The 13,946-nt window shown below is 48.2% G+C and overlaps 1 protein-coding gene across 3 annotated transcripts in view; it reads right to left on the bottom strand.

Annotated features, from left to right (window-relative positions):
* The window catches only part of FSTL4 (follistatin like 4), a 417,881-nt gene that overhangs the window by 22,932 nt on the left and 381,003 nt on the right, over nt 1-13,946 (bottom strand). For all 3 annotated transcript variants that reach the window (XM_043912771.1, XM_043912769.1, XM_043912770.1), the window contains exons 9-13: nt 10,900-11,061; nt 10,380-10,514; nt 9,429-9,455; nt 5,338-5,456; nt 529-678 (exon numbers count right to left, since the gene is read on the bottom strand). In XM_043912771.1, coding sequence (XP_043768706.1) covers nt 529-678; nt 5,338-5,456; nt 9,429-9,455; nt 10,380-10,514; nt 10,900-11,061 — 593 coding nt within the window. The remainder of the gene's footprint in view (nt 1-528; nt 679-5,337; nt 5,457-9,428; nt 9,456-10,379; nt 10,515-10,899; nt 11,062-13,946) is intronic.

Consider the following 13,946-nt stretch of genomic DNA (forward strand, 5'->3'; position numbering starts at 1 on the left):
TTCCAATCTGACCAGCAGATCGACTCTTTAAAGATGTCAGATTATGTTACTCCCCTGATTAAAAGACTTGAATGGTTTGCTATCTCCGTCTATGCCGCATCCCACTCTCCTCTGCCATGGTCGTGCTCCAAAGCTCCAATCCCACTTGGTGTTCAGATCTCAGATTCCATTTACCTCCAGAGGGAGGGCCACTTAAAAACAGTCTTTCAGTTCCTCTGTCCCTTTCAACCTGTAAATAGCTCTTAGCATCTGTAGCTCCCTAAAATTCTAAATGATGGTCTCTTTCCCCAACTAGAATATAATTTCTGGGACCCGTTCATTCATGGCTATTTGTCCAAGCACCTAGACCAAAGTTTGGCACATAGTAGGCAATACATGCTTAATGAAAAATGCACATAAATCGTCTCTACATCCTTCCACTAGCCTGACCACCTCTCCTAGGAGCTGAGAAGTGTGCAGAGAACAAAGAAGGATGTGGCAGGTTGTGCCCCAGAGCTGGAAGCTCCCCCCTCCCTCAGAGAGATGTACCTGAAGGACTTTCTGAGCCTGCACGTCGACCACGAGGACTCTGCTCATTGTGGGCTGGGCCACGTAGATGTAGCGGTGCCTGACGTTCACTGCTGATGCCCACTGGCAGGGCTGGGAGGCGTCCCCGTCCTTTGGAGGACATATTTCTTCCTGTAAAGGAGACAGGCTGCCATAAATCTTCTTAATCCCCCGTTTTCCTGCCACCGCTGGGTTCCCCTCCCTTCACCCTCCCCTCTTCCTTTCTTCCTGTCTCAGAATTCTTCGCAACGGCAGCATCCGAGGGAGCACAGCACGCACAGCCTCTCGCGTCCCCGCATGGAGCTTTCCTCTCCACGTTCCGTTCCTCTTTCACCTTCCCCTGCTCCTCCGGAGGCTGTAACCCCCTTTGCCGGCCTTTCGGTCAGCAGCTGAGAGGTCTGTGTGCTCCCACTCTTGAGAGGGCCTTCTTCCTCTCCTCATCCCCACCCATCGCACACAACTCTGTCAGTGACCAGACTCCTGCAGGAGTCACCTACACACACTCTCAGCTTCCTCACCTCTCACAGGCTCCTTCGTCTTCTGGTGCTAGACCTCCGCACAGAGCAGGCGGTGTTCTCACTGAACTCCCGGCCGACTTCTCAGTTACAGTCAAGCTTTGCCGTCACCTTATTTGAACTTGGGGCATCATCTGACACTGCGTGGACTGTTTCTTGGTTCTTTTCCCTCCACCCTCCGCAGTGTCTGACCCTTCTCTGTTGCTCAGTCTACCCTGTTTGCTGATCTCTAGACGCAAGAATGCTCAGGGGTCACTACTGGATGACTTCTCTAAAATCCACTACCGTTGCTAATCATTGTTAATCCACATCTATGACTTTAAATACAGTCTACGTGCTAACAACTCCCAGACTTGTATCTTTAGCTCAGCCCTCTTCTCTGAACTCCAGACTTAGCTACTTTCCTAAGTAGCTATTTTATTTACATCTCAAATTTGTAAGTCCAAAATCAACTCTCAGTTTTGCCTCCCAGTTTTGCTCATTTCCCTTGTTTTACTTCCTAGACAAAATCTTTGAAGGCATCTTTGACTCTGCTTTCTCTCTCTATACCCTCAGCCTTCATCCAATGAATAAAAATCATTTCAATTTTACCTTCAAGAACACATTCAGAGTTAAACTTTCTGACAACTTCCACCTTTGTCACCTTGACTCAAGCCACATCTGTCCCTTGAGTGACTGCTACAGCATCCACACTGTGCTCCTTGATTCCACCCTGGCCTCCCCCGACAGGTTCTTGACTCGCCAACCACAGGGATCCCTGTGAAACACAAGTCAGCTCAACGCACTCCACCACAATAACACTCTTTCTTGCTCAGAACAGGGTCCCAGTCTTTCCTGAAGCCAACAAGGCCCTGAACACTCTGGTTCCTGGGATTCCTCTGACCTGTCTCTAGTTTTTTTCCTCCCTTTCCCACCCATCCAGTGCACGCACGTGCTGGCATCTTCGGTACTCATGCTGAACTCCTGCGCCAGGGCCCGTGTGCTGGTCAACTGGTGTTCCCAGATGTCTACCTGGTTTATTTCATGTCCTTCAGGTGACATGTCCGCCCACACATCACCTTCTTGAGATGCCCTCTCTAGCCTCACCAAGCTTAGCACCCTGGCACCCACCCTCCCTCACCTTGCTACACTTCTCATTTACCGCTTGACCTTCTTCATTTGTTTGTCTACCTACATTTAGTCTTTCCTTTTTCACTAGATCGTAAACTCCTTGAGAGCAAGCTCTTTGTTGGGCTCACTGCTTTATTCTTAGCACCTAGTGAAGTGCCTGACACAGAACTGGTGCTTGAAATATATAATAACACAATGTAATATAAATAAAGAATAAATGAGAGAAAAGAGGACCTTCTTTTCCCTTGTCTTTTGTGATATACATTCTCATGGGTCTCCTCACGACTCTTGCCCAGTGCTGTCTCAAGCTTTGTGTCAGCCCCGGGGCTCTGTGCCAGGCGCCCAACTCCAATCACTTACACGCACCCTTGGTGATCTTGTGTCCTGTCTTGGCTGTCATCAGCACTCACATGCTGAGGCTCCCAGATCTGTGTCTTTAGCTCAGAACCATCCTCCCCAGTTCTCACATGGGTTCTCCCACAGTCAGCTCATTCTCAACCGTCCACATGTGAGCTGGTCTTTGCCGCCATCCCTGCTCCTCCTCTGGGTCCTCATTGGTATCTAGGCAGCCGAGTCCAAAGCAGGAACACCATTCTGGATGCTTCCTTCTCCCACACAATTCACTGTGAATTAGTCCCTGAGGACTACAGAGATTGCCTCCTAAATCTCGGAGTTCTAATGTTCTAGCTCGAGCCCAGTTTCTTTCCTAAACAGCTGCAAAAGCTTTGAAGCAGGTCTTTCTGTTTTTACACTTCACTCTCTGTCATCCTGTTTAATCCTTACATGCCTCTGTGCTAAGTTGCTTTAGTCATGTCTGACTCTGAAACCCTACGGACGTAGCTGGCCAGGATCCTCCGTCCATGGGATTCTCCAGGCTGGAATGGGTCACCATGCCCTTCTTCAGGGAATCTTTCTGACCCAGGGATTGAACCCACATCTCTTATGCCCTCTTGCATTGGCAGGTGGTTTCTTTCCCACTAGCACCACCTGGGAAGCCCTTAATCCTCACAATAACCTTAGTTTACCTATGAGAAAAGACAGAGGCTTAGAGGGGTTAAACACTTTTCTTAAGCCACGTGGCCTGCTGAGTGATGGAGGTGGGCTCTGATATCGCTTGTGCAGATCCTGCTCTACAGCCTGTGCCCTGACCTACTAACCCTGCAGCATCCTGCTGGGCAAAGTGGACTCTCATCCAGCAGGGAGGCCAGAGATGAGAAGCACCAACTGCCTACTCACCCAGAACCTGAGAAAGAGGGTCAGCTCATCGTAACTCTCCTGGGAGGTTCTGGCCATTTTCTAGGTGAGCAAACTGTTATTTGGGACTGTTCCATAGCTCACAGAGGTTTGAGTTGCCTGAAATGCCTACAGGACCTCTCTTACTGTGTATGTTCTAGTTTCTTAGGAAAATTGAGCCCTGCTCAGGATTTGAGAGATTTCCCCTGCAAGCTACAGGTTAGGTTATTGCAAATATATGAGAAGTTAGTGCCAATGTGATGGGTTGCAATTATTCAAACCTAACTGCTAGAAATTAACTAGGACCACTCTTACTAGAGGGCTGGTGGTGGCTCAGTGGTAAAGAATTTGTTGCCTATGCAGGAGCCCCGGGTTTGATCCCTGGGTCAGGAAGATCCCCTGGAGAAGGAAAGGGCAACCCATTCCAGTAGTCTTGGCTGGGGAATCCTATGGACAGAGGAGCCTGGCAGGCTACAGTCCATGGGTTGCAAAGAGTTGGACACGACTTAGTGACTAAACAACAACTCTTTCTAGATGGTTTCATGGCTATCACGTGGAGGGAAAACTTATCAGAGGTTAACACTTTAAAACATGATTAATTCATATGAAGTAGTCTGGAAAAGAGCTGTTCCCAAGCTGCAAATATAAGGAACACAACACTCTGAAACACACCACCGGCCAGCACAGCAATGCAACAAACTTGTTTTAGGAACTCGTCTGGGCCAAGCCCACTTGCTCCGTGAGCTCCAAGCCCATCCCTGTGGCCCAGTGTATCCATTGTATGTCTTTGAGTAGAGGGCTCATCGGGGCTCTTAGATGACTCTTGGATTAATGCCACACTTCTGCCCTCAAGAAGCCAGGGATTAGCTAGGTCAGACCTCTAGTAAGAATCCACCAATGCAAGGCCAAGTGGGCCATCAGTGGAAGGGACAGAACCGAGGGGTGGGAGGCACAGCCCTGAGGATGCCTCCTGACAGCTGGGTCTGGGGGGCTGGAAGAGTTGTTTTGGACCTGCTGCCTGCAGCCGTCTCTTCTGCCTCTGCCCCCTGCGTGTCACACTGCCACTTTCTACCCGGCCTCTGAGTTGTCCACAGCAGCTGTGATGCTCAGGCCACTCACATGTTTCATGTGCTCTCCTCTGTTCCCTGGGGACCACTGAGGGCCTCCAAAGCCCAAAAGTCTACTAAATGTTTCCCATTTCACCACCACTGGTTTAACCCAGGTCCCCATCCTCTCCTGGATAATCACAACAGCCCCTTCACCCATTTCTGTGCTTCGAGTGCAGCCCTTCTGATCACCACCCTCCGTGAAGCCCTGTACATGTTCCAAAGCACCTTAATGCTGGCCATCCTTCGCTTGAAGTCCTTCGGTGCTTCCCCTTAGGACTCATCAGCCCTGACCCTTACCTACTGTTACCCTCAATCTTAGGCCCTTCTCACATCCATTTGTCCTCCAGGCATATAGAATATCTGTGGTTCCCTGAACATGACCTCATGTTTTATGTTCCTGTGCTCCACGTTCATGATGTTTCCTCTCGACACTCATCCCCAATTCCTACCTGTTCTTCACAACTGAGCCCAGGCATCACCTGCCCCTGGAGCCTTCTCTGACTTTGCCCTGGAGAGACTTCTCTCATTGTTGCCAAGTACCTTACACATTCTTCTAGCAGCACCTGTTTGGAAGCTGTCCATTCACGCTACTGTCTCTGTCATTTGATTGTGAACTTGTGGAGGCCAGGAATCCATCTGTCCTCCTGGGGCCTCCCTTCAGGAGTTGTGCATGCTAGTGGCCACTGGAGGAAGGCATCCGGAACCACATCATGTATGGCAAATGGAACTCAAGAAACCCAGTGGCACACATGGTGAAAGGCTGTTGTGTGATGTTGTTGGGGTGTTGTTTGTGATGTGGAGTGTCCCAGGTGCCAGACACTTACGTAGCTCATGAAGATCTTCTCTGTGGGCTTGAGATGCCTCTGGATCTCACAGTCCACCGGGTGCAGGATGATTATGCCATCATCGGAGAAGACGTAGAACATGTTTCCCACACTGAGGCCTGCGAGCAGCAAGCACAGCCATGGTTATGCCCTTCCTAGCGGCTGGTCCCTAGGCAGGCTCACAGGCCACGCTGGGCACAGAAGAAACCGGCAGCCTGGCTGTGTTGGGTACAGACACAGAGTACAAGGTCTGGGCCAGGAGGGGCGAGGCGAGACGAGCAGGCAGTGCGTGGGGACCAAGTGCCTGATGGCTGTGAATCAACACGGACACCGAGGGCCCTCCAATCCCTGGGCCGTCTTCCCAGACATGCACGCCTGCCCCAGGTCATCCACAGCTGGCCGTCAACACAAGTTTTCAAATAAAGGACAGCTCTGGCTGTGACATACATTTGACCTCTCCTAAGGGCTTCCCTGGTAGCTCAGCTGGTAAAGAATCCGCCTGCAATGCAGGGGACCCTGGTTCGATTCTTGGGTTGGAAAGATCCCCTGGAGAAGGGAAAGTCCACCCAGTCCAGTATTCTTGGACTTCCCTGGTGGCTCAGCTAGCAAAGAATCCACCTGCAATGGGGGAGACCTGGGTTGGGAAGATGCCCTGGAGGAGGGCATGGCAACCTACTTCAGTATTCTTGCCTGGAAAATTCCATGGGCATAGAAGCCTGGTGGGCTGCAGTCCATAGGGCCACAAAGAGTCAGACAAGACTGAGCAACTGAATGCACACACATCCTGAAAAGCAAAGTCTCCCTTGGTCCTTGTCAACTAGGCAAATCAGAATGGATCAGATGAGGCCAAAAAAACAAAGGTTTTTGTTTTTTTTTAAACACATTTACATACAGTGCTGCCACTTGGAACTTGGGGGCCTAAGGATGCTGGGGTTGGTATTCCTTTGTCCAAACCTGGCCTCTGTGCCAGTGAACATTTCCTTCAAGACAGTTTGCTCCAACCTCTGCCTTACCAGTTTCCCCGTGGCAGCTCCATGCCAGGTGACAGAGCCCACAGCTGGGTCAGGCCAGCTGCCTGCCCCCCACCTCATCCTAGCCCAGGGCCATGGCTGTCTGGAGAGAAATTCCTTAGATCAGCAGAGAAGGGGCCTTGGGGACCAGCTAGTTCAGCCTCCTTATTTTAAAGACAAAAACAAAACAAAACAAAAAACAGACCCAAGATGAAGAGGGGCTTGGCTGAGGCCACAGGCCCTTGTGACAGACCTGGAGCCTGCACCCTGGGCTCTGTCCCCTCACCCTGTTCTCCATACAAGGTCAACATGGCACAGTGATGGGTAAGGCCTAGAGTTCTCCCTCTTCCTCCCCTCCCCACTTCCTCTCTCCCTTCATGGCTTTTGAAGGTAACACATTGAAAAGATTACCAGGAATTCTAAGAGAATTACCTATGTGAAAATTCTTTCCTAGCATGCTAAGAAAACCAGTGTACTGACTTAGTTGACTAATGGAGTATGTTTTTAGTGAGAAAATGATAAAACAGACAAATGAGAATCCCTGTTCTGCCTACTTTCAGTGGCTCTGCTGGTCACTTTCACCAGTGTCCATGGCTCCCAGTGTGGACAGGGGTCCCTGACCCCACAACACAGCCTCACCTACCTATAGTTCTGTGCTGAGATGAGGGCTCCTGCCACTATAAACAGCTAGACCCCAGCCTCTTGGAAGCTGGGAATGCCTGGGAGCACTCTGCATAGGTCCCAGCGGGAATCCTGGGTGCTGGGCAGCCTCTCCCAAGAGCCAGACAAAGTGGGCCTGTGCCTCCCACACGGTGGCCAGTGTATGGAGCGGGGTAGGGAGCACACACAGATTGCTGTGACCCCAATCTATCTCGTCTCCAGCAAGACTTTCTCTTCTATACAGTCATTTAGCAAGCTCCTCTTGCTCAAACCTAGGGGCCGGAGGAGGTCGAAGTCCCTGCAAAACAACCACAGACCCCACAACAGGCTCCCAAGGTTCTTAGAAAATCAGTGTCTGGAAGAACCAACGTGAGACTGAAAACTTCGTAGAGCCCACTCGGGGTTTGCAGCTGGACTGCAGGCTGAGCACCGAGCCTGTCACAGCGGACAGTGCAGTGTGACGCCATACAAGGCCTTGCTCCACAAGTAACTGACTTCACGAGAGAGCTGGCCTCACGAGTCAGACCCTGGAAGGTTCTGTCTGTGGTGAGCTTGACCAAGGGGCACAGGGGAACATTCTCTGCTATTGGGAGTCCTTCATCTCACTGCTCCTATTCAGAGATGGGAGAGCCGAGCCAACCTCTCTGCTTTTGATCCTGTATTCTACAACTTTGGGTCCTTGAGTATGAGCAGGGAGGGGTGTGGGCAGACAGCTGTCCAGGTCTGATGGGGTCTGTTCACTGCTGGGTTGCCCAATATCAGCATAGCACCAGCCAGCCCTAAGGTTGGAGGCAGCTGTGGGTCTTAATTTGGCCTTTGGGCCTCCAGAGCTGCATTTAACACTTTTCAGGGTCTCCAGTGCTCTCTGCAGTTCTCCACTTCTGAGACTTGTAAATGCCCCTTAGAAGGCACTTCTTTTTTTTTTTTTTTAGAAGGCACTTTTTAAAGACACAGAGCCGAAGCTCTCTGTGTGCGCGGTGGCCTGGAAGCCAGGTTGAGGCAGTGTCAAGGGACCGCTGTCCTTGATTAGCAACTGTTGCTATGATTTTCCTTCTTTTTTTTTTTTTTTTTTTGATTTTTTTTTTTTTTGATTTTCCTTCTGAGGATTCCTAAAACCTACTGGCAACAATCCCTCATTTTCCAGGCTCTGCCTTTGTTTTGCTCCCAGACTGTGTGAGCATTAGTGCCTGACAGTCAGGAAATTACTCTGAGTGCTTGTATGCATGCACATGCTAGATGGTAGGTAACAGCCTGTGAAGTTCTTAAGAAGAAACATGAGGAAATGTGCTGGTTTTAAAAAATGGAGAATTAGTGCTTAACCCTGGATAGCATGGTGCCTTCTGCTGGTGCTCATCCTCTCCCTCTGTCCACCAAGCTAGAGGACAAGGTACCTCAGGTGATTTGGAGTCTCTGGCGGAGGGGTTCAGAGGGAAAGTTGGGGATCCATTGCAAATGCACCCAACACAGTGACTCAGACTCTTTAACCTGGGGCCCACATGTGCTTGCTATTTTTTGAACCATATTATTAGACTACTTTTGATATACAAAAATGGCAATTTTGTTTTTTGCTTTCTTTGGCCTTGTGGCTTGTGGGATCTTAGTTCCCTGACCAGGGATTGAACCTGGGCCCCCAGCAGTAGAAGAATGGAGTCCTAACCACTGGACTGTCAGGCAATTCCCCCCAAATGGCAGTTTTGTATGGCCTGGCCTAATATCTAAAGATCGTTGGGTAGATACACATAGGTTTAAAAAACCTATTCATTTAGAAATATACATGCAAATGTATATTTACAGACATGATGGTAGCTTTTTTCTTTAGCATTTTCTCAAAGTAACACTAAACCCCAACACCAACATCAGTTACTAGAAAATATTTTAAGGCCCAGTTCTGACCAGGATCCCTGCCAAGAAGTCTGCATCAGTGGAGGTTTCAAAATAGCTTTAAATGGAAATTTTTGTTTTAAAAATTCTAATAGTCCAATGTCCATTAAAGACATCTGCGCTTGTGCATGCTCAGTCATGTCTGACTCTGTGACACCACAGACTGTAGCTCGATAGGCTCCTTTGTCCATGGATTTCTCCAGGCAAGAATACTGGAATGGGTTGCCATTTCCTACTCCAGGGGATCTTCCCAACCCAGGAATTGAATACGCGTCTCTTATGTCTCCTGCACTGGCAGGTGAATTCCTTACCACTGTGCCACCCGGGAAGCCTATTAAAGACACTAGTAGGTTTAAACATGCCTCAAGTGTGCCACTTGAGTTTGATGTGGACTTCCCCTCTGATTTGACCTGTGGACCCCACTTGTAGGGATTGCTTGATGTTTGAAAAAACTATTGGTGGTGCATGGAAAGATGGCATATTATGGAGCCATAAACACATGTGATTATAGGCACAATACAGAACAAATAAGCTTGGTACCTTCTTCTCGCCATAGAATGTTTGCAACTGCAGCATCAGAGAAATGAAGAAAGCAGGTACATGATTGAGGGAAGAAAAAAAAAAAGAAAAAGCAACGTCAGAACACTGTAGTGATTCAGTTCAAGAACACAGTGTTACCTAGTTCATCACGTATGGACTCTGCACCACTCATTGCCCCCCACAACACTGAGCGGGGGATGCTGGGCAGAGACAAATGCTTCCAGGGCTCAGGACTGTTTTGGTTCCCAATGAATCAGGTCCCAGGATCACAGAAGCTAATGGGATTCTCTCTTCTGTGGATGATAAACAGCAAGCAACATCCCTCAGACCTCCTGGACTACTACCAGAAGCACGCTGGTTTTCTGCTAGGATTTTCCTTAGGAAGATCATCTGCAATACTTTTTTGATTTTCTCCCTTGATGATAAAGACTCAGCTAAGGGTCTTTGATCATGGGAAAGAGACCATGTCTAACACCCATGTCCATGAAATTACTCCTGTAGATCCTACCGGGGAGCAGTGGCTATGAGGAAGAGCCTGCTTAGCACCCCAGGTGGGCAACAATCCCTGGAGTAAAAGCATGTGTGGGTGAACGTGCAGGCCAGTTCCTGGGCCATGGGAGGGCAGCAGCTGCTGGTAGGTGGTTAGTAGGAGCAATTTTGTGGATGAAGGACAGAGCAAGCAGGAGGCAGAACTGGGGATAGGCTATGCAGGCTTCCTTGTGGCCTTGGGCTCTGTCTGCTGTCCAGAGACTTTCCCTGCCTACGTTTGCAGAGTTGTCTAGGTTTACAGGCAAAGTTTTCTCACCTCTGGCCATCCTCTGTCCCAGGATACATGGAAGGACATAAGGTTTACCCCTGTCTCCAGGGGTTCATGGTTGGTGGCTGTGGCCCCTGCAACCCAGTGTCTCCCAACCAGCTCAGTAAGGAGCTCAAAGGCAAAAGTGGACTTACGGGTCTTTCTAGCTGAGTCTTCAATGAAGAGGGAGGAAATATCTTCATCCACACCAACTTCATTTTTGGCAATGCAGGTATATGCCCCTGTGTCTTCATACCGAACACTGCCGATGTGGAGCTCGGTCCCATTGGCTGTAGGAAAGAACAGAGCTCAGGGTGGCCTGCTCAGCTGGGACCTCCCCCCTGCCTTTCCCTCTCCTATTGAGAGTATTGAGGTTAAAAGTACAGCCTCTCAGCAGGGCTGAGAGCAGTCAGTACCCTGATGTATACTCAGGGCTGGAAGGGCTGGAACAGCGGAACTGAACTGCAGGTGACCTGGACCTAGCTGACAGCATCTCATCATTGTGCTCAGAAAGATGTGTGTGAGACCACAGAGCAGGAAAAGCGGGAGAGACATTTGTTTGCTCCCCATGTCTGACTTAGAAACAAATCACTCCTCTTATTCCCATTCCTAGAGAGAGTGTCAGCTTGAACTTGATGGCATTAATGGCACAGAGACATCAAGGGGGGCTCTTACCTAAAAGGGAGAGCTGTTTTGACATCTGGGTGGAGACATCCATGCCATTTTTTAGCCAAGTGATTCTGGGCATAGGAATGCCCTCTGCGTGACATCTCAGGCTGGCCGCCACCCCGGGCTCCTGTGCCTGGGTCTCTGGATAGACGCGGATGACGGGTGGCACTGTGGGCGAGAGTTCGTGCTGGTGAGAAGAGGTCTTCACCTGCCTAGGGCCTGTGGTCCCACACTGAGACTCTGCCCAGAGGGCTGAACCGAGAGGCAACTCTGGAGTTCTCTTTGTAACTAGTTTGCAAACACTCTGCAGCAACTCAGGCCCCAAAAGAAAGGGCTATAAAATGGATTGCAGGCATAAACATGTCAGGCTTTGTACTCTGTAATTCATGGCGCTCATCATTATTCTAAATATGATCAGAAAGGCATCCAAATATTTAAGGCTGTTCAGCTGCTACACATAAAGAGCAACAACCGCCAAAATTTATTTCTGAATGAATAAAATTCAGATATATTATTTCTGTTATCGGAAAGCCGTTGGATAGGGACTTAATTTCTTGCAGGAAGTGCTTCACAAAGCACTTATGGGCATTGACTGGCAGGGCTACTAATTACATCACTGCTCTAGGGAAGCCCATTGATTTTCCAGTGGGTCATTTTATTTCTCTACTTCTCAGCCTCTGGAACATGGGTACAAGGCATATGTCCCCCGCTGTTGGTTCTTAACTCAGCTGTGGGCCCTGGCAGTCAAGTTCGGGACTGGGGATATGACCAGGCCTACTCATCAGGTGAGCAGGGGTGGGCAGGGTGTCAGCACCCTCCCCGCTCTGGCCTTTCTGGCATGGGCTATCTGTAGGGCAGGAAGGAGTGAGCGCTGTCTGAGGGTCTTCCCTCCTACCCTGAGCTCTAGGCCCAGGAAATAAAATAATTACCATTTTCAGTGGAATTGTGGGCTCTTACTTATTCATATATTTTACGCTATATACTTCCAAAAAGGCTTTGTGATGGCTCATGTAATAGCATGGATATGAAACTAAGCAACAATAAAAACCACATCATATGTCTTTTGGAAAGGTAGGAGGATTCCTTCCGAAGTGAGCAACGACATTTTTCCAGACTTATTTGGACACTCCTAAAGGCAACCCGCTCCAGTATTCTTGTCTGGAGAATTCCATGGACAGAGCAGCTTGGTAGGCTACAACCCATGGGGTCACCAAGAGTTGGACATGACTGAAGCGATTGAGCACATTGTCTGATAAAAGAAAGTGATCCAGTATGTTAGGAGAGAGATTTCCTCTGGGACTAGAGGTAGAACAAATTGATGTGCATATAGAAAGAAGTGATAAAGCAGATCCTAGAACCTGAAAATTTCTAGTGATCTGTGCTTGGATGGGCTGAGGACAAAAGAAAAATTCTATCCCCTCATCGTGAGAAATGGATGCTGTAGCTCTTCAGGAAGCTGGTGATAATCCGATCAACTTAGTTTGAGTTTCAAGTGTTTCCTCTTTCCTTCCTTTTGGGGCAAAGTTTAAGGCCAAGGATAAGGATAAAGCCAAATGGATAGCTAGCAAAGGGCACAAACCCACCTTCAGAGTGACCAGAGCTGTCTGCATAATATCAGCTTGGAGGTGCTAACCACAGAGACCAAACAACAATAAAGTCTGAGTCATTTCCTTGGTTTCTCTTTGTCTGCAGTCCTAGGGGAAGAGTCCCGGGAGGTGGGAGAAGGTCCTTGTCACAGGTCAGGCCACTGGGGACGGAGGACGTAAATGGGGCTCCACCTGGAGCATACCTGGCGTACCTGGAGGGCTGCTTAGAACACAGAAGTGGATCTCCCTTCTCTGACTCCCCTTGGTTCAAAGAGCAAAGAAACAGTAATTTATCTAGGAAACCTCCTTATAACCTGAATTTTGTAAAGGGCGGAATGGGGTTCAAGTGGAAGAGTTAGTAGGGTTTTGCTCAAGAGGCTCAGAGATAGGGCTGGGGGCTCTAGGAGCACTGGACTGGTGGGGAGTTGGATAAGGAGGTAGAGTCCCCTGGGTTCCAGAATGTGGGAGGCCAGGACCTGGGAGTGAGTAACCTTGGTTCCTGCTAGATCACTATTTATTTATACAAGCCTGCCAAGCAACCACAAGGAAGAATCAACAAAAATAGAATCAGAAAGGAATGAATCAACTTGCCAAAAAAGAAAGGAACTGATAAATCTGAGACCTGGCTTTTCATGAAAATCAATAAAATAGCCAAATTTCTGGCAAGGCTTGTTACTAAAAAAAATAAAGAACACAGAGGAGGTTTAAAAGTATGGAAATACTGTGTTCAATTATAGGTAATAAATATCAAAATCTCAATGAGATGAATCACTTAAAAGGAAACTTTAAAATATTGACATGGAATCAAGAATAAAACATTTAAAACATTTAAAAACACTACTTTCCAGTTATTCAATGAATACATTGTAGAGATCTGTTATACAATAAGGGCCTATAATCAGCATGTTATATTGTGCACTTAACATCTATTAAGAGGGTACATCTCACGTTATGTGTTCTCACCACAAAACAAACAAACAAGAAACACAAAGGGACTCAAGAAAACTTGCGGAGGTGATGGGTATGTCTGTTACCTTGATTGTGGTGGTAGTATCCATATGTGTGTACATGTCCAAAGTCATGAATTTGTATACATTAAACATCTGTATATAAATTATACCTCTATAAAGCTGTCTTTAAAAAAGCACTATTGATTAGTTTCATAGGGAAGCACCCTGATTAGTTTCATAAGGAAGTTCCTTTCAGGAATGGCTAATTCCTAGAGCATACCACAGAGAAGATGTACAAAGTTTTATCCTGAAGCTAGTATAACCTGGACACGGAAACCTGTCAAAGAGAGTACAACATAGATCACTATGGATCTAACTCACTCAGCACTAGATATACCCAAATCCCAAGTAAAATATTAGCAAATCAGGATTCCAGACAAGAAGATGGAATAGAAGGACTTGCACACACCTCCTCTCACAAAAACCAAAATCACAACTAATTGCTGAACTACCGTTG

This window comes from Cervus elaphus, chromosome 9 (assembly GCF_910594005.1).
Source record: "Cervus elaphus chromosome 9, mCerEla1.1, whole genome shotgun sequence".
NCBI lineage: Eukaryota > Metazoa > Chordata > Mammalia > Artiodactyla > Cervidae > Cervus > Cervus elaphus.